The sequence below is a fragment of the Microcaecilia unicolor genome, chromosome 5, assembly GCF_901765095.1.
Source record: "Microcaecilia unicolor chromosome 5, aMicUni1.1, whole genome shotgun sequence".
Taxonomy (NCBI): domain Eukaryota; kingdom Metazoa; phylum Chordata; class Amphibia; order Gymnophiona; family Siphonopidae; genus Microcaecilia; species Microcaecilia unicolor.
This window is the reverse complement of record NC_044035.1, coordinates 126,807,456-126,833,620: the sequence shown is the minus strand read 5'-3', so window position 1 is coordinate 126,833,620 and position 26,165 is coordinate 126,807,456. Positions and strand designations below refer to the sequence as shown.

At 39.3% G+C, this 26,165-nt stretch overlaps 1 protein-coding gene across 1 annotated transcript in view; it reads right to left on the bottom strand.

Moving 5' to 3' along the window:
• Positions 1-2,476: 2,476 nt before the first annotated feature.
• Positions 2,477-26,165, bottom strand: part of SH2D4B (SH2 domain containing 4B) — a 190,852-nt gene continuing 167,163 nt past the window's right edge. The window contains 2 exon segments of the mRNA XM_030204876.1: positions 2,477-2,569; positions 8,579-8,799. Of these exon segments, the coding sequence (XP_030060736.1) occupies positions 2,477-2,569; positions 8,579-8,799 (314 nt within the window).

The following is a 26,165-nucleotide window of genomic DNA, read 5'->3' as shown; positions in this document are numbered from 1 at the left end:
TTTATTAAGATTTTAATTTTGTAAAATACAAAAAAGATAAACAAAAACAGTAAACTGTCCAGAAATAAAAAATAAAATATTCATAACTTAACATACAGATTCCAGAAACTGCTCAACAGGTTGCCAAATGTGTCTCACATATGGTGTGATGTTACTACATATTCTGACCGCTCTTATAGCTCCTGATTAAGGAAAATGAAACGGGGCACCTCCTAGAGCTGCAGTCTATTGAAATAACGCCAAAGCTAAGCTACAGAATGATTTGAAAATCAACTGCACATTAGAGTGATATTGTTATTGGGCAAATAAGTTCTATACATTGTATTGTTTTATGGACACAAATATCCACATTAGTATTATGTACAGACTTTATTATTTGTTCACACAAGATGTCACAGTGATGTGTGAACACTGTCACCATTATTAGCGGAAGTAGCTTACAGCTCTGTTTCGCATTTATGACATACTTGTTACATGCATGGTGACACACTTAGAGGGGTATTTTCGAAAGGTTGTCCAAGTATGAATTAGGATGCCTTCGTGAAGTATTTAAAATGTGGGATTAAAAAGATCAAACAGATTTAAATGGGCAAATGAAGAAGCAGGCAACCCATGAGCAAGTTGGCTCTGGTGATACGGAAATGCAGCTGGGGACCAATTAATCAAAAAATTATAGTATCAACAAAGATCTAACTACTGTCTGTTGTGTATACTTCTTAGTCTCTTCAATATTTAAGGCATTGGGCAATTGATTGATGTATGGAACACAGACTGTAGAAGTCTGCCTGGCATTGTCCTCGCGTTCCAACTACCGGACTTGCCATCAAAACCCTCTCCAGCGCATTCTAATCTGTCTTGCCATATACGGTATGCTGTTTTCATGTATTTGATAAGAATGCAATTCTTTTATCTTGCAATCACCCTTGTGTTTACATCTTGCCTTGTGCTTTTTATGCAATGTTCACTTTTAGCTGCATTTTTAATGACCTTGTGTATTAAAGTATGACCTATGTATGACATATATTCATTTTGAGAGATAAAACGTTATTTTGTTGGACCCCTTCAAGTAGGCTTTTGACATCAAATGTTCCAAGTAGTAGTTTTGTATCCTTTTAGGAGTTTTTATTCTCTTCTGCATCATATCATTTTATATGAATAGTATATATGGTTCTATTTTGTTTTATTAGAGTAACCTTTTATATATGTTTTTCACTTTTAATTGTTTTAACTGGTCACGTGTCACTGATATTTAAGATTTATTTATTAGATATCTCTGATTGATTGTTCATTTATGATTTTATTGTAAGTTTTTATATGCATTGATATTTATCTTTTTGTTTTTATAGAGCGTTTTAGACCTTTGACGCAGGCAATGTTCATGCTGAAGCATAGCCGTGTTGGGTCATTTTGTATATGCTGTTGATGCTGGCAATAAAGTCCCTTTGGTTCCTCAAGTGGCTCTTGATCTCCACTATTGTTTTGCCATATATAGGACACAGATTGAAGAAGTCAGTGTGTGTAGTCAGGGAACAGCTGAGAGTTACGATGGCTCCAGTCATATTCAGTACCAGTGTCATATAACTAAGTCAGCAGAGAGGACTGTACAAAAAGCAGCCCTATTTTTGTACATAATTATGTAGATGCCAGCACTGAATATTGGCTGGCACCTGCATAACTTCCAGGTCACACATGACCCACTCATTGACTATCCAGGTTAGATTCAGTCCATTTCATCAGCAGCTTTAAAACTGCTGATTTCTACAGGCTGAATATCAAGTAGACCATTATTACCTCTTATGTATTAGAATGATATATATGTCGAAATGCCCACTGGTGATCATTGCCAGTCATAGACAAATTAACACTCAATGGTTAATTTTCTGCTAGCGTGCATGCAACCATTTTAGCACACATGTTAACAAATGTGAGCACTTTTCATAGCAAGAATATAAAATGTGTATACCATTATCTTAGTGAATCACAGAGAAAATACAATATTAGTTTGCACATTAAAAATTAAGCACCTGTATGCCAATGATTTTGAAGTTTAGCAATTTAGGCCTGAATATATAATATTATCATATATAACAGTATCTTTCTAACTCATAGACATGTAGGGGATGATATCCAATGATCTAGAAACCATATAGAAATATATAAATATTCAGAAGTCAATCCACAAAACTGCAGGAAATTAAAAAAAACGGCACTTATGCGACCAGCATCCGAGTTGAGAAACTGTATTATACAATATGCATTGACCTAATCAACAATCAATGTTGTAAAGTCAAAGTGTACATTATTTTCCAATTTTTGAATTACTAGCTATGGTATTATTAATAAGTCACTTTTAGATACAGCTTGTTGAACACTGGCTAGTGACTTCAAATATTATGTAATCAAAGTATTTTTCGCTTGTGTACACAATAAGTTATTCTTTAATCTATAAATTAAGAAGATGATTACATAGAAAGAGTCATTCAAACAACAGGCTATAATCAGGTGGTGTACTCTGTTGTCCACATGGTTCTATCAGTAGTTCCCGTCCTGAACTTGTGATGACTTCTTCCTGGAATGAAAAAAACACAAAAATGACCTCATTATGCTGAGACATACTAATGGAGCTAATGGAGACAGACAGTGCATTCATTGTCTGCATCATTGATGGGATACCTTTGAGAGGGTTGCAGTCTGAACTGTCAGAGGTGGAGTATAATATTTGTATTTATTTATTAGGATTTATTTACCACCTTTTTGAAGGAATTCACTCAAGGTGGTGTACAGTAAGAAGAATAGATCAAACATGAGCAATAGGCAATTACACTAGTAAAAATATTCAAATAACAATACAAAGTATGGCGTGTATACCACTTACTATGTCAACTCAATACGTAATTGAACATTCCAATTGATAGTGAAGGGTAAAGCAAAGATGTAACATATAGATAGGTAGGAGAGTAAGAAGAGTTAGAAAGTAAGGTGACTGATTTAAAGAAAGTTGCACATGAGGTCAGAGAGATGGTTAAATATTATTCAGCTAGGGTAGGAGTGGATAAATAGCAAAACTATTACTAGGTCCTACTTAAAGAAAGGAGAGGGGGTATGGTTTCAGCACAGTTTAACAAATTCTCAAGAGCTCTGATACTATACCATTACAAAGTATATATAAGATTAGATGTCAAGCGCTTATGTTGGTAGTTAGAGATACAGATCTGGAGATGCCAAAGAAGATTAAGATATTGGGGGACTGATAATGACGTGTGAAAAGCTTGGGTGTTGTATTGGACTCTAGTTTGTGTATGCAAGAGCAGTTAGGACAGGTGATACTTTCATCTTTTTATCAGCTTCACTTGTTGAGCAGATTGAAACTGATGTTAGGTTATGACTTTAGAACTGTAATTCAGAGTTTAGTGCCCAGTAAGTTGGACTATTGTAATGCATTCTACTAGAGGGTTTCTCCTTTCTGCTGTAAAGCATTACAGGTGATACAGAATACTGCAGTGCATTTGATTACTGGGGTATCTATGTATGTGCATGTGACTCCAATTGGTTGCCGGTGATAAATAGGATTTCATTTAAAGTATTCATTTTAATTTGCCAGGCAATTCATGAAACAGCTCCCTAGTATTTTCGGCAGGATCTGAGGGTATAGCAACCAGCATCCACACTGCAATGAGTTGATTCAAAATGTTTGGAAGTTGAGTGGCCTAGTGGTTAGGGTGGTGGACTTTTGGTCCTGAGGAACTGAGTTCAATTCCCAGCACAGGCAGCTCCTTGTGACTCTGGGCAAGTCACTTAACCCTCCATTGCCTGCCACATTGAGCCTACCATGAGTGGGAAAGCGCAGGGTACAAATGTAACAAAAAAATAAATCTGGGGAAGATACATTATGCTGAAACAAGAGCAGCAGCTTTTTCCACTGCAGGACCATATTTGTGGAATCTCCTGCCCAAATATTTATGTCTTTCTATGCAGGTAGTTCAGTTTAAGAGACTGCTGAAGATTTGTTTATTTATGTTGGTGTATCCACTGCTGTGATGCGTGGAACAGGTATAGTGAAGACAGCTTTTCAGCACATTTCTTTGATTGTTTTTTTATGTATATTGTTTGATATGGATGTTTTATTGTAATCCACCTAGTTTTTTAGGTGGAATATTAATAAAATACATAGTAACATGGTGCGGCATTTTAGAAAGGGTGTCTGAGCAACGATGGAACATATAGATAGATAAAATAGAGTAACAGGAGTAAGAAAATATGGGACTAATTTAAAGAAAGTTGCAAGTCCTTATACAGAGAAATCCTTAATGTTTATTTTATTTTTCTTCTATTGATTTTCAGATTTTGCAAGCATATACAGCCAGAAATATGCAATTATAAATAAAAGAAAAACAAGAATCAGGAAAAGAAAAAGAACATCCTACCCAAAATAATAATAGATTGCACAAGTCCCTATAAGCTCCCAAATATGTAGGAGAAGATCCATTAGGAAAAATTAGAGGCAGATGAAAAACATCTATTTTAAAGAAATGATTACAAAATCAAAATTCCCCTCCTCCCCATAGAGTAAACATTCCCAGGCTACCTTCAGCCAATCAAGCTGCTGTTTACTTCATATATTCCCTACTACCCCCTTCCTGAGGAAATTGTTACCGGTCATCTATTTTCCATGAAAACTCTCAGATTTTTGGGATCATAAAAAATGTAATGGTTGTTCACATATTTAATCGTGTGTTATACAGAGAGATCCTTCTTAAGAGTAAACTGGTACATAGTACAGTAGATGTCATTCTAACTTCAAAAACTCTTGTTGTCTAGTTTCTGGGTTTTTTTTTTTAAGGAATGTGAAAAGTTAATCCCTATGCCATGTATTTTAAGGAAACATGAGGGACAAGATCTAGTGACTAATCATTTCATATTGTTTTCCATTTTCAAGACTCATGGAGAAAAACAATTTACCAAGATGTGCCAGTGGAGCAGGAGTGAGTGTGAATTGCTCCTGTACTCTACAGTCTTTGGGGTAAGTTATGAGATCGTAGGCACCCATAAGGGGCTTTGCCAGCTAATTTAAGAGGACAGGACTAAATGGGGTCCTTTTATTAAGCTCTGCAAAAAAGTGGCCATTGCTATTACTATTACAGGGCTTTCCCATGCGCTGAGATCACATTTTGGCCGCATTTCCTATTTTCTTAACTAATGACCATGCACTAATTTCCCCATTAGCGCAGGAGCTTTTATTAAAAGTATTTTTTAGCTTATCATCGGTGTGTAGAGGGTAAGCCTATCTCTGGACAGCCTTTAGTTGTTCGCTTCATGAGAGGTTTGCTTTTGTCAAAGCCCCCTGTCAAACCTCACCAGTGTCATGGGATCTCAACGTCATTCTCACCCAGCTGATGAAAGCTCCTTTTGATCCACTGAATTCCTGCCATCTGAAGTACTTGACCTGGAAGATCATTTTCTTGGTGGCTGTTCAGCTTTTGGGTCAGTGAGCTTCAGGCCTTAGTAGTGGATGCACCTTAGACTAAGTTCCATCACAAGAGAGTTGTCTTCCGCACGCACCCTAAGTTTCTACCGAAGGTGGTGTCGGAGTTCCATCTGAACCAGTCAATTGTCTTAACAACATTTTTGCCCTGACCTCATGCCCACCCTGGTGTTAGCAGTTTGCACACCTTGGACTGCAAGAAAGCATTGGCCTTTTACGTGGAGCGGACGAAGTCCTTCAGACAGTCTGCCCAGTTGTTTGTTGCTTTCGATCCCAACAGGAGGGGAGTGGCCATCGGAAAACGCACAATCTCCAATTGGCTACCAGATTGCATTTCATTCACTTATGCCCAAGCTGAGCTGACTCTGGAGGGCCATGTCTCAGCTCATAATGTTAGAGCCATGGCTGCGTCGGTAGTTCACTTAAAATCAGCCTCCATAGCAGAGATTTGCAAAGCTGCAATGTGGTCATTAGTCCACACATTCACATCTCACTACTGCCTTCAGCAGGATACCCGGCGCGACAGTCAGTTTGGGCAGTGAGTGCTGCAGAATCTGTTTGAGGTTTAGAATCGAACTCCACCCCCCTAGGCCCTTTTTTATTTTGTACAGGCTGCACTCTCAGCTAGCTGTATATAGTTTCAAGTTAACCTATTGTTATGTCTTCGCTGTTGCAAGGCCAAATTGACCAATGTTCATTGTTTTGAGTAAGCCTGGATGCTAGGGATACCCCACATGTGAGAATAAGCAGCCTGCTTGTCCTCTGAGAAAGCGAAGATACATGTAACAGGTATTCTCCGAGGACAGCAGGCTGATTATTCTCACAATCCCTCCCACCTCCCCTTTGGAGTTGTTATTGTTATGTCTTCTGCTTTTTGATTTAACTGAGGTACGCGCTCGCATGGCGGATTGGAAGTCAGTCGGTTCACGTGCACCAGAAGACTCCAGCAAAACTTTTTTTGTTTTTTGCTGTGGCAAAATGCCGGTTCCCAGGCCGACGTGGACATCGACCCATGTGTGAGAATAATCAGCCTGCTATCCTCACAGAATACCTGCTACAGGTAAGTATCTTTGCTATATTTAATTATCTGGAAGTGGGAAAGAGTGAGGAGATTAAAATTTGCAGACGGCACACAACTATTCAGAGTTGTTAGAGTGCATGCAGATTGTGAAAAATTGCACGAAGACCTTAGGAAGTTGGAAGACTGGGCATCCAAATGGCAGATGAAATTTAATATGGACAAACAGCAAAGTGATGCACATTGGGAAGAATAATCCGAATTATAGTTATTTGATGCTAAGATCCACTTTAGGAGTCGGCACCCATGCACTGAGATCACATTTTGGCCGCATTTCCCATTTTCTTAATTAATGACCATGCGCTAATTTCCCCATTAGCACATAGCCATTAGAGCAGGAGCTTTTATTAAAAGTATTGTTTTAGCATATGGAAGCACAGACAGATTTTAAAACTACCAAGGGATGCCTGAGCACTCCCCACTGTAGTGGATTTTAACCTGCAATAAGCATGCATTAGTGCTTATTGCAGCTTAGTTAAAGGACCTCAATAAAGGACATAACTTGCAACAGAGGTCATTTGCTTCTACTGTTTGGAGCCACCCATGGGTGGGGGGGGCATACTTGAAATACCTGCCTATTAGGAATTGGGCACCTAAAGGGGTCTCTTTAAATATAGGCTGTCTACACAAAACATGGCTACCTGTGAGCATTGGTACCAACATAGAAAGAGGCAGGTATGATCCAATTTATCGTAGTAGCAAAAGAAGAAAATGAGTCACAGAAGATGGGGTAGAGCACCCTTTTATTAAAAAAGCTGTGAAAAATAAATCTTTGTTCAATTCTTAACAGAATTATGTCTGTGTCTCCCACTCTCCATGGTATCCTTGACTTGTTCAGAACAAAGAACTTATAATCTTCGAAGAGATGATTGAACTGAAGTGAATGTTCAATTAGGAGTTCTTCTAGGTGTTTCTTTTTTTTATCACACTGCGATGTTCAATAAGTCTAGCATTGAGAGTTCTTTTGGTTTACCAATATACAACAAGCCACAGAAGCAAAGTTCTGCATAAATGACTCTCTCAGCTCAACAATTAGGAATGTCTCAAGTACGAGTGACTTGGATATAACAAAGGAGAGGGAACGAAGTACAAACTAAAGTCCAAACAAAAAAACAGCACCACGGGCCTTTAAAAATGGAACACAGTTCTTTAATGAATGAGCCTTGACAAAAAGATCCGACACGGGCCGTGTTTCAGTGACTAGCACCTGCGTCAGGGGTCACAGTGATGATGTGGAAAACTTGGGGAATAACTCGAATATATTACTCTACAAAATATTATTCCTTACCCCACGTCTCATATAGTAAAAGCTTCAAAGCAACAAGGCACTTTCACTTTGTAGCTTTTACTATATGAGACGTGGGGTAAGGAATAATATATTGTAGAGGAATATATTCGAGTTATTCCCCAAGTTTTCCACGTCATCACTGTGACCCCTGACGCAGGTGCTAGTCACCGAAACATGGCCCGTGTCGGGTCTTTTTGTCAAGGCTCATTCATTAAAGAACTGTGTTCCATTTTTAAAGGCCCGTGGTGCTGTTTTTTTGTTTGGACTCAAGTACAAGTGATACATATAAACCCACTGTCTTAGGACACTATCCATGTGGAGACTGCTTTGTCTGCTCAATCAATGCCACTGTTAAAACCATAATGCATCCAACCACAGGGAAGTCGTATCACTTGAGACATAGACATAATTCTATTAAGAACTAAACAAATATTTATTTTTCAGGGCTATTTTAATAAAAGTGTTCTCTAGCTCATCTTCTGTGATCCATTTCTTCCTTTACTACCTCTGTGTATTGCCACAGCCATGAACATACAATAAACCTAGAATTTAAAGGCATTTATCCAATTCACCTGAATCTCCTTACAGACTACCTTGGTAATATTTAAATAGTTCCATTTTACTATCCTCAACAGCTAGTTTGCCATCAACATTAGGTTTTACATTTTGCTATGTAAATCTCCTGAATTTAACAGTCAATCTTTGATCTAGAAATAATATACTGTAATACCTTGTGAAAGTCGATAAGGTCTGTTAGAGTTGCATGTCTGTTCAGATCCACACCCAGGAAGCTGTAGAAATCACTAGATGCATCCACGAGAAAGTGTTTGAAGCCACATTGCTGCCGATAAGATAAGGTGTATCCCCAAATCTTCTCACTGACACGGACCAGGAATGCACCCTCAGACTTGTTCATGAGTAAGGCTTCTGCTGCCTGACGACTAATAATACCTGAAAATTAGAGAAAGTGTTTCAGCCTTTAGCTGTCCTAAATTTATATGCATAACTATAGTAATAGCAGTTGAACGTCACTGGCTACCTATAGATTTATGTGGAATGCCTACCCTTGCTTCACCCAGGCACTATCTATATGTGGGCAATTTTACAAAGGGTGCTAAAAGTTAGTTGCTAAGTGCCAGAGTCTATATAGCCCACCTAGCATACATACATCTCATACATATTCATTATGGTTATTCCAAAAAAATAAAACAGCTAAAATAAACTGAAGAGGAAGCCAGTATATCTATCTATCTATCTATCTATCTATCTATCTATCTATCTATCTATTAAGATTTTTTTACTGCCTTTTTTGAAGGAATTACTCAAGGCGATGTACAGCAAGAATAAGTCAAACATAAGCAATAGACAATACAATTGTAAAACTATTCAAACAACAATACAAAGTATGGCATAGTATGCTACATTATAATGCCAACACAATACCCAATAAAACATTTTAATAGACAGCATAGGGTGTAAGCAAAGATGGAACATACAGATAGATAAGATAGAGTAACAGTAGTAAGAAAATTAACTCTTTGGGAGAACCTTAGTGACCATAAAGGTGTATAGAGGGAGATCCTGTTCTTCAAGTACTCTGGGCAATTTCCTTTAAGGGCCTTGAAGGTCAAACAGAGAGTTTTAAATTTGGCTCTGTATTGTACTGGTAGCCAGTGAAGAGTATGCAAAAATGGTGTGATATGGTCACGTCACTTATAACCTTCTATTGGTCTTGCTGCAGCACTCTGATTCAATTGGAGCTGGTGCAAACCCTTTGTAGTCAGACCAGTGTAGAGTGTATTACAATAATCCAGTCTTGATGTTACCATGGCATGCACACATGAGACAAGGCTTGCCTTCTCAATGTAAGGAGATAGGCAGTGTAGTTGTCGCAAGTGATAGAAGCTACTCTTGAAGGTTGCTTGGATTTGGGGTATCAAGGTACAGTGGTGGAAATAAGTATTTGATCCCTTGCTGATTTTGTAAGTTTGCCCACTGACAAAGACATGAGCAGCCCATAATTGAAGGGTAGGTTATTGGTAACAGTGAGAGATAGCACATCACAAATTAAATCCGGAAAATCACATTGTGGAAAGTATATGAATTTATTTGCATTCTGCAGAGGGAAATAAGTATTTGATCCCCCACCAACCAGTAAGAGATCTGGCCCCTACAGACCAGGTAGATGCTCCAAATCAACTCGTTACCTGCATGACAGACAGCTGTCGGCAATGGTCACCTGTATGAAAGACACCTGTCCACAGACTCAGTGAATCAGTCAGACTCTAACCTCTACAAAATGGCCAAGAGCAAGGAGCTGTCTAAGGATGTCAGGGACAAGATCATACACCTGCACAAGGCTGGAATGGGCTACAAAACCATCAGTAAGACGCTGGGCGAGAAGGAGACAACTGTTGGTGCCATGGTAAGAAAATGGAAGAAGTACAAATGACTGTCAATCGACAAAGATCTGGGGCTCCACGCAAAATCTCACCTCGTGGGGTATCCTTGATCATGAGGAAGGTTAGAAATCAGCCTACAACTACAAGGGGGGAACTTGTCAATGATCTCAAGGCAGCTGGGACCACTGTCACCACGAAAACCATTGGTAACACATTACGACATAACGGATTGCAATCCTGCAGTGCCCGCAAGGTCCCCCTGCTCCGGAAGGCACATGTGACGGCCCGTCTGAAGTTTGCCAGTGAACACCTGGATGATGCCGAGAGTGATTGGGAGAAGGTGCTGTGGTCAGATGAGACAAAACTTGAGCTCTTTGGCATGAACTCAACTCGCCGTGTTTGGAGGAAGAGAAATGCTGCCTATGACCCAAAGAACACCGTCCCCACTGTCAAGCATGGAGGTGGAAATGTTATGTTTTGGGGGTGTTTCTCTGCTAAGGGCACAGGACTACTTCACCGCATCAATGGGAGAATGGATGGGGCCATGTACCGTACAATTCTGAGTGACAACCTCCTTCCCTCCGCCAGGGCCTTAAAAATGGGTCGTGGCTGGGTCTTCCAGCACTACAATGACCCAAAACATACAGCCAAGGCAACAAAGGAGTGGCTCAGGAAGAAGCACATTAGGGTCATGGAGTGGCCTAGCCAGTCACCAGACCTTAATCCCATTGAAAACTTATGGAGGGAGCTGAAGCTGCGAGTTGCCAAGCGACAGCCCAGAACTCTTAATGATTTAGAGATGATCTGCAAAGAGGAGTGGACCAAAATTCCTCCTGACATGTGTGCAAACCTCATCATCAACTACAGAAGACGTCTGACCGCTGTGCTTGCCAACAAGGGTTATGCCACCAAGTATTAGGTCTTGTTTGCCAGAGGGATTAAATACTTATTTCCCTCTGCAGAATGCAAATAAATTCATATACTTTCCACAATGTGATTTTCCGGATTTAATTTGTGATGTGCTATCTCTCACTGTTACCAATAACCTACCCTTCAATTATGGGCTGCTCATGTCTTTGTCAGTGGGCAAACTTACAAAATCAGCAAGGGATCAAATACTTATTTCCACCACTGTACATGTTGAATCGAGCTGTACTCAAAGGTTCCTGACTTCTGATTTGAGGGGGAGTCCATATTTCCCAAAAGAGATTTTTATGTCAGGTATGTCCCCACTTGTGTTAGGGACCCATAGAAGTTCAATTTTACTTGGGTTCTGGCAAAGGTTGTTGTTTTTAGCCCATTCTTCAATTGATATTAGACAGATAGTCAGTTTATTCAGGGCTGTGAGTAAGTCATGATATAAGTAGCTGCACATTATCCAAATAGATGTAGATATGAGTGTCCATTGACCAAATCAGCTTGGCTAGTAGCTTGAGCTAGATATTGAATAGAATAGGTGACAGTATCAATCCTTGTAGTACCCCACAGGTCAGTGCCGATGGTGGTGATGAAGTCCTGCTGAACACTATGGACTGTTGCCTGTCTAATAGATGATATCTGAACCAGGCAAGTATTATTCCACTGATACCTATTTCTGCCAGTCATGCCAGCATAATATCATGAAACACAGTGTCCAAAGCTGCTGAGAAATCTAGCAGTACTAACACCAAGGCAAATTCCCTGTCTCGGTTTCTATGAAGATCATCTAGTAGGGAAACAAGGAGTGTTTCTGTTCTATAACCACATCTGAATCCAGATTGACATGGATCTACCCAGTTTCTCTCTTCTAGCCAATCATTGAGTTGACCACAGACTGTTTGTTCTATACGTTTCCCTTCAAATGGGATGTTGGATACTGGTTGGTAATTTTCAAGTTTGTCCTGGTCAAGGTTGTTCTTTAGCAAAGGACACACTACTGCCCTTTTTTAATGCTGTTGGTAGTTGCCCAATAGAAAGAGAGAAGTTCACAATTTATCTATAAAATATTTTTAAAACTGAAATTAGCCAGCAATTGGAAATTTCTCTCAGTATGCCCCCTCTCACATTCACATGAATTAGTAAATGGACAGCACACTTTCCCTGTCTCTTCCCTAGGCCTGACATCAGTACTTTCCCCTTTTCTCTTCTCCAAAGCCCAGGTCTTTTGCCATTCCTCCCTTTTTATTCAGCACTTCCCACCTTTCTTATACCATACCAATGTGGACCTTAGAAATACACAGGTTCTACATGTAGAAATGCAGTATTGGGGAGACAAAATGGCTGACAGTGATAGCAAGTAGTTTCATAAAAACATATGGGTTAATAAAATAAATAAAATTATCTGAGTTGTCCCAAAGTTCCATTGTGGCTAGCAGCACAGGTCTTTGGAATTTGCTGAGGGCTGAGCTTCTGTTGGCTTGGCAACAGCAGCTGGCAGTTGCCAGAGGAAGCTGAGCACTTAGTGGGAGTGGATGTGTTTTGAAGGGTCTGAGAGAGAAACAGGAAAAAGTGGTTAAGTGATTTGGGAATAGATTGGTGCATAGGAGGGAATAATTGAGGATTAAACTGAGAGTGACTTGGAAGGAAGTTTGATTGTGTTTCAAGTCTGCAAGTACTCTCTGAATGAGAAATAGTTGAAATTGACTGGGGGGTGAGAAAAGAGGAAAGGTTTCTGAGTGTAACAGGGAAAACTGTGAGAGTGAGTGTGTAAACTGGAAAGGAGAATGCTGTTATGGTACCAGGTCTGAGTGTTGGTGAGTCTGAGGGTCTGAGAGAACCATAGTCCTATATGTTTAGTGAGTAATGGAATGTTGGTGTCTGACTAAGAAATAAAATGTAACACTGTGAGTGAAGCTCAGCAGCTGTGCAGAAGCATCTCCTGCGCATTAGAATAGGGATGACCCAGTGAAGCACAGATTTGATAATTAGTAATTCTTTAATTAATTTTATTTAAATTAGTGAGATGGCCACGGTATTATGAAATACATATAAAGTCCCTACAGTCCTCTCGTCAGGATTCCTGGAAAGAGAAAGGAAGTTAGGGTTTTTTTTCCCAAATTGGTTTTATTTTTAGAAAGGTTTAGGAAGAAGAGAAGTACTGCAAAAGAGGAACCAAAAGGAACCGGTGGAAACTCCGGACCAGCAACAAAAGGGCTGCATCAATCCCAGTAGGAGGCGGACAGCTAAGTGAAAGAGAAATAAACTTTGACAAATATCAGGAGCGTTATTAGGAGGTGGTAGCGAAACAGCTATGAGATTATTTAAATGTTTAGAGCTAAGTTAAATACAAAGTTTTGTTGTTTAAAGGGTATAAAAACTCTTTTGGAAATGAATAAAATGAATAAAATTTATAGTTTACATTAATTCAAACTGGTATTCTTCAAATTCAGAATCTATCCTAAACCTAGTTTTAATTCCTCTCCCACCCTTTGAGGACGGGAGACGAGGTTAATTGATTTGTACCCCCTTCCAGTTTGGGCAGAGAGTTCCTGAGGGTGAGCCACGACTACTGATAACTAACCCTCAGAGAACCTACAGCCGACATCACCTGCCTTTACCAGGAGGGCGGGTTACAATACCTTCCAGAATAATGTCTTCAGATGGATTAGCTCTGTGTATTCCAGACCCTCACATGATACAACATATGGGACCACAAAAAACAAGCAGCCAAAAAACTGAATAGAGACCCACTTTTCCCCTCCACCCAAGAAAACCAGACTCTATGAGTACTACAATTCTGGTAAAAGAGAGTAATAGAAATGCATTTTCTCCTGTACTCTATGATCACACCTCAAATATTATGTTCAATTCTGGTCACCGCATCTCAAAAAAGATATATTGGAAATAGAAAAGGTGCAGAGAAGGGCGACAAAAATGATAAAGGGGATGGAATGACTTCCCTATGAGGAAAGGCTGAAGTGGCTAGGGCTCTTCAGCTTGGAGAAAAGATGGCTGAAGGGAGATATGAAAAAGGTCTATAAAATAATGAGTGGAGTGGAATGGGTAGGCGTGAATCGTCTGTTTACTCTTTCCAAAAATACTAGGACTAGAGGGCATGCGATGAAGCTATAAAGTAATACATTTAAAATGAATCGGAGAAAAGTTGTCTTCACTCAACGTGTAATTAATCTCTGGAATTCATTGCCTAAAGGAAACATTCATAGACCATTATTAAAATGGACTTGGGAGGAAATCCACTGCTTATTTCTAGGATATAACAAAATGTTTAAACACACATGAATACAAGTGTATTGCTTCTTCAGCTTATTGAGAGTGGAGTAGTCTCATATGTAACACACGATAAAGATTATTTGATTTTTCACCCAATGACTGGGTGTATTATCTGTGTGTATTGTCTAATCATTGACTGAACCTCCACCACCCTTTGCTAATCTTATATATAAAGATATATTTCTGTTTGTCAATATGCTAACATCTAATTTTATGTAGCACTTAGCTTGAACAAGTTGGTGCTCTTAAAACCCCGACAGGTCCCCGTTTCGTGGTTACTTTCTCAAGGGGGAGTCACCAGTTCAAGTAACAGTCTCAAGTGCAACTGCAGCATTACTGCAGTTGCACTTGAGACTGTTACTTGAACTGGTGACTCCCCCTTGAGAAAGTAACCACGAAACGGGGACCTGTCGGGGTTTTAAGAGCACCAACTTGTTCAAGCTAAGTGCTACATAAAATTAGATGTTAGCATATTGACAAACAGAAATATATCTTTATATATAAGATTAGCAAAGGGTGGTGGAGGTTCAGTCAATGATTAGACAATACACACAGATAATACACCCAGTCATTGGGTGAAAAATCAAATAATCTTTATCGTGTGTTACATATGAGACTACTCCACTCTCAATAAGCTGAAGAAGCAATACACTTGTATTCATGTGTGTTTAAACATTTTGTTATATTTTGATGCTCGACAGAGCACAGGCACAATTGTTTGTTTTGTCAATTATATTTCTAGGATAAGCAGCATAAAATGTATTGTACTTTTTTGGGATCTTGTCAGGTATTTTTGACCTGGATTGGCCACTGTTGGAAACAGGATGCTGGGCTTGATGGACCTTTGGTCCGTCCCACTATGGCAATACTTATGTACTTCCAGATTTCCACTCAGTCTCCCATATATAATTCCTTGCTCTCACCCCCCCCCCCCCCCCCCAACACTCTTCCACTCAATCACTAAGTCTCAGTTCTTCTAATTCCCATCTAGCTTAGCATGGGACATAGCAGACAGAAGGTGCCAAAGGCAGATTGCAATCAGGATAAACAATTTGCTACCATTGCCAGCAACCTATAGGGCTTCCCTTTTATACCCTTCTGAGCTCCTCCTGTATCCTCCAGTCACTCCCCCAGTGACCTGCCACCAGGGACTCACTCTATCATGTTCTTAAACAAACCATGGGTTACATTAGACCTCTCTCCCACCTGGAAGAGTTTCTGCTCTAGGTATCTCTGAGCTGCTAGACCTTTCAGCTCCTCCACTGCTGCCCCTCCTTTGGGGTTGTCTGCTGAAGCTGCAGTTTAAAATCTGGGAGGGGTTTCCAGTGCAAGGGGTGCACCCCTGTAAGGCCTAAGGCTATTTTGGTTCACAGTTGTTGTAATTAGACCTATTGCCTGCTTATATGATGATTTGCTTGTAATAATGATGAGTTGCTAAACAATGAGAGGGGGGGACTGTATGATTGAGGAAGGTTTATATATAAGGTTATGCAAAGTTAAATTATTATTTTTTATGCTATATTTTGTAATTATGCTGATTCTTTGTAATTCACCCTGGGCCTTTCTGGGGAATGGCAGAATATTAAGTTAAATTAATGAAATGAAAATCACCTCAAAAAATATGGGCTTGTGGGTAATACTGAAATAGACAACTGAAAATTTGAGAGGAAAAGAAACATCAGAATATCTTACAATAGGCATCATCTTACATAAAACTGCATTACTTTATCCTAATAGGGGACATTATTTGCCAAGAATTATACAGTGAATTTGGTTTACAAATTATTTGTTGAGACTGACATCCAAGCTTCTAGTTCTCCCAAAGACTTGTTTGTACTATGTTTCAATATATAAACACAACAAATTAACATTGATGCAGTGCCTTTCTCTCAAACTGCTGTCATTGCATGTTAAAATAATTATAAAATACTGAGTCGCAGGCATGTTTTCTCACATCTGCTGAGGTATCCTAAAACCAGGGCATTAGTTCAACACAGTTTGGGTCCTGTGCACTAATGCTAGAAACACCCATATATTCCTATGGGTGTCTCTAGTGTTAGCGTGCACTAAAAACATTAGCACACCTACAGCACATTTTAGTAAACAGGGCCCTTTGGGGTTTTTTTGGGGGGAGGGGTTGTTGTTTTGTTTTATCTAAAAGTAAATGGGTAATAGTACTTGTTATTAATGTCCTTTGGACAATTACACAGACAAAATTTAAGGGTGAGTTCACTATAAATTATTGCAATTCTGAGTTTCAGCGCCAACGAGCAGTACATTGGGAGTTTGGGAGTTTGGGAGAAGTGAGGGGTGTTTTCCAGGCAGGGATAAGGTTAGTGAGATAGGGCTGAATATTGGTGCTATCTGGCAAATTTTATCCAGGTAAATAGAATTATATGAATACAGTAGCTGCACTAACTTAGAACTTATCCAATTCATTTTTTTGAACTGGATAAGGTGGCTGAAAATTCACTTAGAATAACCAAATAATGTATCTGGTTAGCTCTAAACACATTTCTCTCCACTGAAAATCAGCCCTTAGAAAACATTCAAAAATCTGAATACATAGAATCTTTTGACATTCAGCCCCTGGCAGCATTTTTCTGGAAGACATACAGCTTAAAGTAAAGTATACCCCTACAGACTATGCATTTCTAAAAGCAGACTGCTTATACTTGAAACTAATAACTGAGGTTAGCAGTAAAATAATACATCTTCATTGTGGAACTCTCTTCTACAAATATTGAGGGGACTTCCATCTTTCACATTTTTAAGTGCCTGCTGGAGGCACATTTTTTCTGCCTGGCATTTGATGTAGCCCTTCCAGGTGATTAGAGGGAATTGGGCTGGGGATCTGTTTAGATTGTTTGCTCTATTCTTTTGTGTATGTAACTCTGTCCTATTTTAATGGAGTTCCATTTCTGGATTGATTTTATGCTTTTATTGGACTATAAACTGCTGTGATCTTATGTATTTAGCTTAGCAGTATAGCAAATAAAGTAAACTATAAACTATCTTAACCATAGCCCACGTTGATAGCTTCCCTCTTAATATTAACTTATTAGGCAATTGAAAATACATATGAAGGTCCTGCATATAGTGCCTTGGGGGCAATACAGCACATTGTCATGCATAAGAACATAAGAGCATAATACATGTCATATTCGATCAGACATAAGGTCATTTTGTAACATCTATTATAAAATTCAAGCATGGTTGGGGCACATTGGGACTTTCATGGCAGAGCAAGTGATGGAAACTGGTGGGGACCGAGTAGTATGTTTTATAGAATAGTTGGAAGGTGGAAATTGGCATACTAGATACTCTAAGTAGTTCTTATTTGCAAGCATCTATGAAATCATGAAATGGTGAGTCATTATAGTTAACATTATTTTTAGCAAACTACCTGACTGAATGATGAAAGACATTTTAGATTATATAGTATATCTTGGCTGCCTTTAAGTTACAATATTGCCATTGTACTTGTGACCATTAAAGGTGCCAGTTCTTTATGAAATGGTCTCAGGTGTCAATCATATGTCCTATTTAAAATTGTGAGACAGTATAACTACTATTATTTTAAAAAAAAGTGGAAAGACTTGCAGCAAGTACATGATTATCAGTCCCTACTTATGAAAAAAAAACACAAAAGCATGGTAAAGTTATGACAGTTAAAATAAACCAAATAATAGAAAAACATGACAATGAGCAATTCCCTATGAGTGACACCTATGACTCATGTTTTTCAGATATATAATCTAAACATGTGATTTTGAAAGAGAACAGCAAGCATCACAATGGCAGTACTATTGTTTTTTCAAATATAGAAGAAGGCAGTAGATTTGCTTTGTTCACGATCCTAAAAGTTTAACAGTGGTGAAATTACTTAACTGAACTTTCCAACAGAGCACAAATGGATTGTACTGTTGCCAGGTTAAAGTGCTGGATTCCTGTGAATATGATTTTTTTTTTATTTAAACTTCAGCTGTGCAAGCAAAGGTAAAGAGAGAACCTAAGTGGTCAGTTTTCAAAAGGTTTCAGCACTTAACTAGGTCTTGCTCTCAGCATTTTTTGAAAGTGCACCTCTACTAGGACAATTTTCAAAGTCATTAATCTGCTGAGGTACCTAGATAAATTGCCTTGTCTGAAAATAACCCTTCCCATTTCAGTGAAAAGTAAATACAGGCCACTACAGTCCACATATTTTTAACTAGAATTAAGATGTGTTCCTAGGGGTGCATTGAGGAAAGAACCCAGCCACACCCATTAAAGGGGGGGCTTGGGCACAATCGGGCCGATGGCCAGTGAGGACAGGGATGGGAGGGGGAGGGGAAGAGTGTAGGGAAAGCTAGAATGGTAAGGGAGGCAGGTAAAGGGTTAAGAGGAAGAAGGGGAGGGGAGGGGCAGAGAGAGAAGAAAGGGAAAAGAGGTGAAGGAGGTTTTTTTTGAACTAGGACAGCAGGAGGAGAACAGCGCTGACCCACCCACCCACCAGGCTCTAATTGTCGCTTTACAGCTTTATTTGTAATTTCTATCTATGTTTATTTGCTGAGTGAAATGAGTTTATATTTAATTACAATGAATTTACAAGCTTTTAATTGTGACCACCCTGCAATTTTCATGCATTCAAAAATGTTTGCACTGTAAAACTACCATTATTTGAAAAAAAAAAATGGGGTACCAGCCTACTGTTAATGGCATCACATTGACATATACTTTTATCTGGGAAGCAATATTGGAGGCTTATCACAAGCTCCACCCAAAGCCATAAACAATCACCAAACTCAAGGAAATTCTCAAAGCTTCCCAAAGAGACTGAAAACCTGTGTTAAAGATGGAGGAGGGCACTTTGAGCATTCACAGTAACTGCAAAATTCTAACACATTGTTAATTGTATCATTTGAATGATGTTATGTTATTGTGTTTTAGCTTGAACATTTTTAATATGCAAAAATCACTAGGTAGTATCACTAACATGTTAGTAACATCATCATACTTTAAGATAATTTAATGTTGTTTAATAGTAATATAAAAGTATGATAAATAAGTATGTAAAATTTCTCATTGAAATTCAAAGTGGTTGCTGAGAAAATGGCAAAAAACTCTACATAAGTACGTAAGTATTGCCATACTGGGAAAGACCAAAGGTCCATCAAGCCCAGCATCCTGTTTCTAACAGTGGCCAATCCAGGCCACAAATACCTGCCAAGATCACCAAAAAGTACAAAACATTCTATACTGCTAATTCCAGAAATAGTGGATTTTCCCCAAGTCCATTTTTTAAATTCCGCTAAGCTAACTGCCTTTACCACATTCTCTGGCAACAAATTTCAGAGTTTAATTACACGTTGAGTGAAGAACATTTTCTCTGATTCATTTTAAATTTACTACATTGGAGCTTCATCGCATGCATGCATGCATGACATAACTATAATTCGGGTTCCTCTTTCTCACATGCATCACTTTGCACTTGCTCACATTAAACGTCATCTGCCATTTAGACGCCCAGTCTCCCAGTCTCGTAAGGTCCTCTTGTAATTTTTCATAATCCTCCCATGATTTAACAACTTTGAATAACTTTGTGTCATCAGCAAATTTAATTACCTCACTAGTTACTCTCATCTCTAGGTAATTTATAAATATGTTAAAAAGCAGCGGTCCCAGCACAGACCCCTGAAAAAAACCACTAACTACCCTTCTTCATTGAGAAACTATGGAAACATCTTACTCACCCCGATTCCCAAAGATGCCAAGAAAAAAGCCATGATCTTTCCAACTATCGGCTGATTGCAGCTATTCCACTTTTTGTGAAATTAACAGAGAGCATGGTGAACAAACAACTCAATGAGTATTTGGACAAGTTCAATATTTTGCATGACTCACAGTTGGGATTCTTTTCGCTCCATAGCACTGAGCCCGTGCTCATCACACTCCTGACCAACTTTAAAAGGGAAATAGCCTTAGGAAAGAGTATTTTGCTATTACAATTTGACATGCTTTTGACATGGTGAACCATTGCATCCTACTGCAGCTCCTTGATTACTTTGGAGCCAGTGGAAATGTATTAGCATGGTTGAAAGGCTTTTTAACCTCAAGAACCTACCAAGTGAACTCCAGTTCAAGCTTATCTCCTCTTTGGAGGGCAGACTGCGGTGTGCCACAGGACTCCCCACTTTTGCCAACTCTCTTCAACATAATGTTGATTCCTCTGGCCACAGCCCTATCCAAACTTGGTCTCAACCCGTTTATTTATGCAGATGACATCACAATCTCTATTCCTTTTAAAAAAGACTTAAGCAAGATCACCAATGAAATCAGACTTGGATTGCACACAATACTAGATTGGGCCAACTCATTTCAGTTCAAGCTCAATACTGAAAAAACTCATTGCCTAATACTCTCCTCCAGGGGTGTGCTGGTAAATTGTTAACAGGGGGCTCTCTCTCACCAGCAAAGTAAAAGAGAATTCAGGAGGGGCCCAAGCCCACATTTTGGGATCCATTTGTTAAAGTAGCCATGGAGAACCGGCTCCCAAAATTCTTAAAAACTTAACAAACGGCTCTCGAGAGCCTGTGAGAGCCTGCTCCAGTACACCACTGCATCTCCCTATAACAAATACACACCCCTAACATTAATCACTCCTGAGCTTGCCTTACCAATCTCTGAAACCCTAAAAATATTAGGAGTGATTGTTGATAGAAACTTAACACTGGAGCAACATACAAACTCTACTATCAGACACATGTTCTTCTCTCTCTGGAAACTAAAACATATAAAACCTTATTTTCCTAGAGAAGTCTTTCGCAATTTGGTTCAATCACTAGTCATAAGCTGCCTTGATTACTGCAATGAAATATATGCAGGGTGCAAAGATATGCGTCTAAAAAAACTACAAACTGCCCAGAATACAGCTACTAGGCTAATTTATGGTACATCGAGATTCGAAAGTTCAAGACCACTGCGTGAGAAACTGCACTGGCTTCCTGTCAAGGACCAAATCACTTTTAAAATTTGCACTCAGGTGCATAAAATCATCTACGGTGAAGCCCCAGCATATATCGACACCCTAATCAACTTGCCACCTAGGAACTCTCACAGATCAGCTCATTCGTACCTAAATCTCCATTACCCAGTATATAGTGGCCTCAAGTACAAGGCCACCTACGCATCCACCTTCTCCTATATTAGTGCTCATTTGTGGAATGGTCTACCTAAATTGGAGAAACTTACTCCTGATCACCTGACCTTCAAAAAACGCCTCGACATTTTTATTTGGAAAAGCTTACACTCAAATCCTGCATAGCATCTCTTACTTCTGAACTGTCTCTGTCAAAGCGTCATATTGATCACCACTACTCTTTCTCTTTTTCCCCTTCTTTGCTTTTACCCTTTCTCTCTTACACTTCTAAGAAATTGATTGTTTGCTGACTTGATGTATGTTTTTACAGACTGTTGTAAGCCACATTGAGCCTGCCCATGGGTGGGAAATTGTGGGATATAAATGCTATAAATATATAAATACTGACCGTCAAGCTCCATCTCTGGCCATCTTCAAATGTAAGCTAAAAGCCCACTTTTTTGATGCTGCTTTTAATATCTAACCCTTATTCACTTGTTCAGAACCCTTATTTTATCATTCTCACTTTAATATTCCCTTATCTCTTGTTTGTCCTGTTTGTCTGTCTTAATTAGGTTGTAAGCTCTGTCGAGCAGGGACTGTCTCTTCATGTGCAAGTGTACAGCGCTGTGTATGTCTAGTAGCGCCATAGAAATGATAAGTAGTAGTAGTAGTAAACCTACTCTTTGTTTTCTATCTTTTAACCAGTTTTTAATCCACAATAAAACACTACCTCCTATCCCATGACTCTCCAATTTCCTCTGGAGTCTTTCATGAGGTACTTTGTCAAACGCCTTCTGAAAATCCAGATATACAATATCAACCAGCTCACCTTTATCCACATGTTTGTTCCCCCTTCAAAGAAATGTAGTAGATTGGTGAGGCAAGATTTCCCTTCACTAAATCCACGTTGACTTTGTCTCATTAATCCATGCTTTTGAATATGCTCTGTAATTTTGTTCTTTATAATAGTATCTACCATTTTGCTCAGCACTGACGTCAGACTCACCGGTCTATAATTTCACGGATCTCCTCTGGCACCTTTTTTTAAAAATCGGCGTTACATTGGCCACCTTCCAATCTTCCAGTACCACACTCGATTTGAAGGATAAATTACATATTACTAACAATAGCTCCACAAGTTCATTTTTCAGTTCTGTCAGTACTCTGGGATGAATACCATCCGGTCCAGGAGATTTGCTACTCTTCAATTTGTAGAACTGCCCCATTGCATCCTTCAGTTTTACAGAGAATTCATTAAGTTTCTCCAACTTGTCACTTTTGAATAGCATTTCTGGCACCAGTATCCCACCCAAATCTTCCTCGGTGAAGACCAAAGCAAAGAATGCATTTAATCTCTCCACTACGGCTTTGTCTTCCCTGATCGCCCCTCTTACTCCTCGGTCATCTAGCGGTCCAACTGATTCTTTTGCCAGCTTCCTGCTTTTAATATACCTAAAAAGGTTTTTACTATGTGTTTTGGCCTCTAACGCAATCTTTTTTTTCAAAGTCCCTCTTAGACTTCCTTATCAGTGCTTTGCATTTGACTTGACATTCCTTATGCTGTTTCTTATTATTTTCAGTTGGTTCCTTCTTCCATTTTCTGAAGGATTTTCTTTTGGCTCTAATAGCTTCCTTCACCTCACTTTTTAACCATGCCGGCTATCGTTTGGTCTTCCGTCCTCCTTTTTTAATGCGCAGAATATATTTGGCCTGGGCTTCCAGGATGGTGTTTTTGAACAGCATCCATGCCTAATGTAAGTTTTTGACCCTCACAGCCGCTCCTCTAAGTTTTTTCTTCATCGTTCTTCTCATTTTGTCATAGTCTCCTTTTTTAAAGTTAAACGCTAACCTATTTGATTTCCTATGTATACTTACTTCAAGCTAATATCAAATCCGATCATATTATGATCACTGTTATCAAGCAGCCCCAGCACCATTACCTCCTGCACCAGATCATGCGCTCCACTAAGGACTAGGTCTAGAATGGTACATAGAGGAGACCTACAGGGATGTTGTAGAGAAGTCCCACCCCCAGTCTGGTAGCTCCTGTGCTTCCTTGGAGGAGGGAGGTCTCCTAGAAGGAGAGCATCACCCTGGTGAAGTAGGAAGTACTAGTGTAGCCAGGATCTGCCCATCAGGGGATGTACTATCCTTTCGCCCCGAGGATATGTGTCCAAGTGCTGCCCGGGAGGGAAGGGTTAGGACAGCTGTTATAGTTTGTGATTTGATCATTAGGCATATAGATAGCTGGGTGGCTGGTAGACGTGAAGATCGCCTGGTGACTTCCCTGCCTGGTGCGAAGGTGGCGGACCTCACGCGTCACCTAGATAGGATTTTAGATAGTACTGGGGAGGAGTCGGCTGTCTTGGTACGTGTGGGAACAATGACATAGGAAAATGTGGGAGAGAGGTTCTGGAAGCCAAATTTAGGCTCTTAGGTAGAAAGCTCAAATCCAGAACCTCTAGGGTAGCATTTTCTGAAATGCTACCAGTTCCACGCGCAGGGCCCAAGAGACAGGCAGAGCTCTGGAGTCTCAATGAGTGGATGAAATGATGGTGCAGGGAGGAGGATTTTAGATTTGATAGGAACTGGGCAACATTCTGGGGAAGGGGGAGCCTATTCGGAAAGGATGGGCTCCACCTTAACCAGGGTGGGACCAGGCTGCTGGCATCGGCATTTAAAAAGGAGATAGAGCAGCTTTTAAACTAGAAACGGGGGTAAGGCTGACAGTCGCTCAAAAGCGCATGGTTCGGGATAAGGTATCTTTCAAAGATATCACCAAAACAGGGAAGATAGGGTATCCTGATAGTGAGGTTGCAAAAGAGACCGTAGTAGATCAGGTGTCCCTAAATAAAAATAAAAATCAGACAAAAGATTGCAAATTAATACTGTCAAGTACTAAGCATCATGTAAATAGGAATAGCAAACATAGTTTGAAATGTCTATATGCGAATGCCAGGAGCCTAAGAAATAAGATGGGAGAGTTAGAATATATTGCACTAAATGAAAAATTAGCTATATTAGGCATCTGAGACCTGGTGGAAGGAGGATAACCAGTGGGACACTGTCATACCAGGGCACAAATTATATCGTAGTGATAGGGTAGATCAAATTGGTGGAGGGGTAGCATTGTATATTAAGGAGACCCTTGAATCAAATAGATTGAAAATTCTGCAGGAAACAAAACACTTCTTGGAATCCCTGCGGATTGAAATTCCATGTGTAAAGGGAAAAGGACAGTGATAGGAGTGTACTACCGTCTGCCTGGCCAGAAAGAACAGATGGATGCAGAAATGTTAAAGGAAATTAGGGACGCAAACAAACTGGGCAACACAATAATAATGGGTGATTTCAATTATCCCGATTTTGACTGGGTAAATGTAATATTGGGACACGCTAGGGAGGTAAAATTCCTTGATGAAATCAAGGACTGCTTTTTGGAGCAACTGATACAGCTGAACCAAGTCTGCTACTCTAGCCTCAAGAGAACGGATACGTTCTCTGAGAGCTAGGAGCTCTTTGCATTGGGCACACACATATGACATCTCACCAACTGGGAGATAATCATACATGTGACACTCAATGCAAAAGACTGGATAGCACCCCTCTCGCTGCTGGATTGCTGACTCCATCTTAGTGTTTTTGAGTTTTTCAATAATTTAAAACTTGCTACAGCACTAAGGGTATTATAAAAATGTTTTTTTTAGTTTATAGAGTATATTTTACGATTTATTTAGTGTTTCCTTCTTAGATGGTAATGAAATGTATTTAAAACTCTGTAAGAGCACTCCTTGCTTGTTACCCTAATTAGAATAACTGACTATAAATGAAGCCTTGTCCTAGGGCTGAGTGGGAAGACTAAACTAGATCCTGCAGTGTCTGCTAGAGTCTGTTAATGCTGTGGTACAACGTTTTTAAAACTAAGGGGAAAAGACTATGGAAATTAGTTGATAAAATTTGCTTTTTTATATTTTTATTTTGCCTATCACTAACCTACAATTCCTCCTTTAAACCCCAATCTTTAAGTTCCCAAAGCACAAAGCAAAATAGTGTTCACTTACCAGAGAAATGTCCTCTTCTCTCAGAACTTCTCAAAAAGAAAGTTCAGTGGGACCTTTCCTCTTTATATAGTTTTGAATCTAAGGGGTCTTTTTTAAACAGGCTCTTTGAAGCTAACTCAGCAACTTATGCAATCTAGGGTGTTACTTTTTTTTTTGCCTCACCCTGTATGTGTTATATTGCAACACATGCTATGAGTTTATCTTATTGGGCAAACTGGATGGACCATGCAGATCTTTATCTTCCATCATCTACTATATTACTTTGTTCAGAAATATGACATTACCAAACTCTGCTATGAAAGAAATGCTTAGCAGCACTGCTTTAAACAAAGTTGGGGATTGCAGCCCTACCCTGGTCACCTCAAATGAGATCCATTATGATTAAAGATATTTAAAAAAAAAAAGATGCATATAAGGATCAAATCTATTGCAAGGTTAAATAAATCACACTAGGAAGTCAGACATGAATTCATAAATACAACTAATTAATAATGGAGACAAAACTATAAAACAGGGAATTAATTT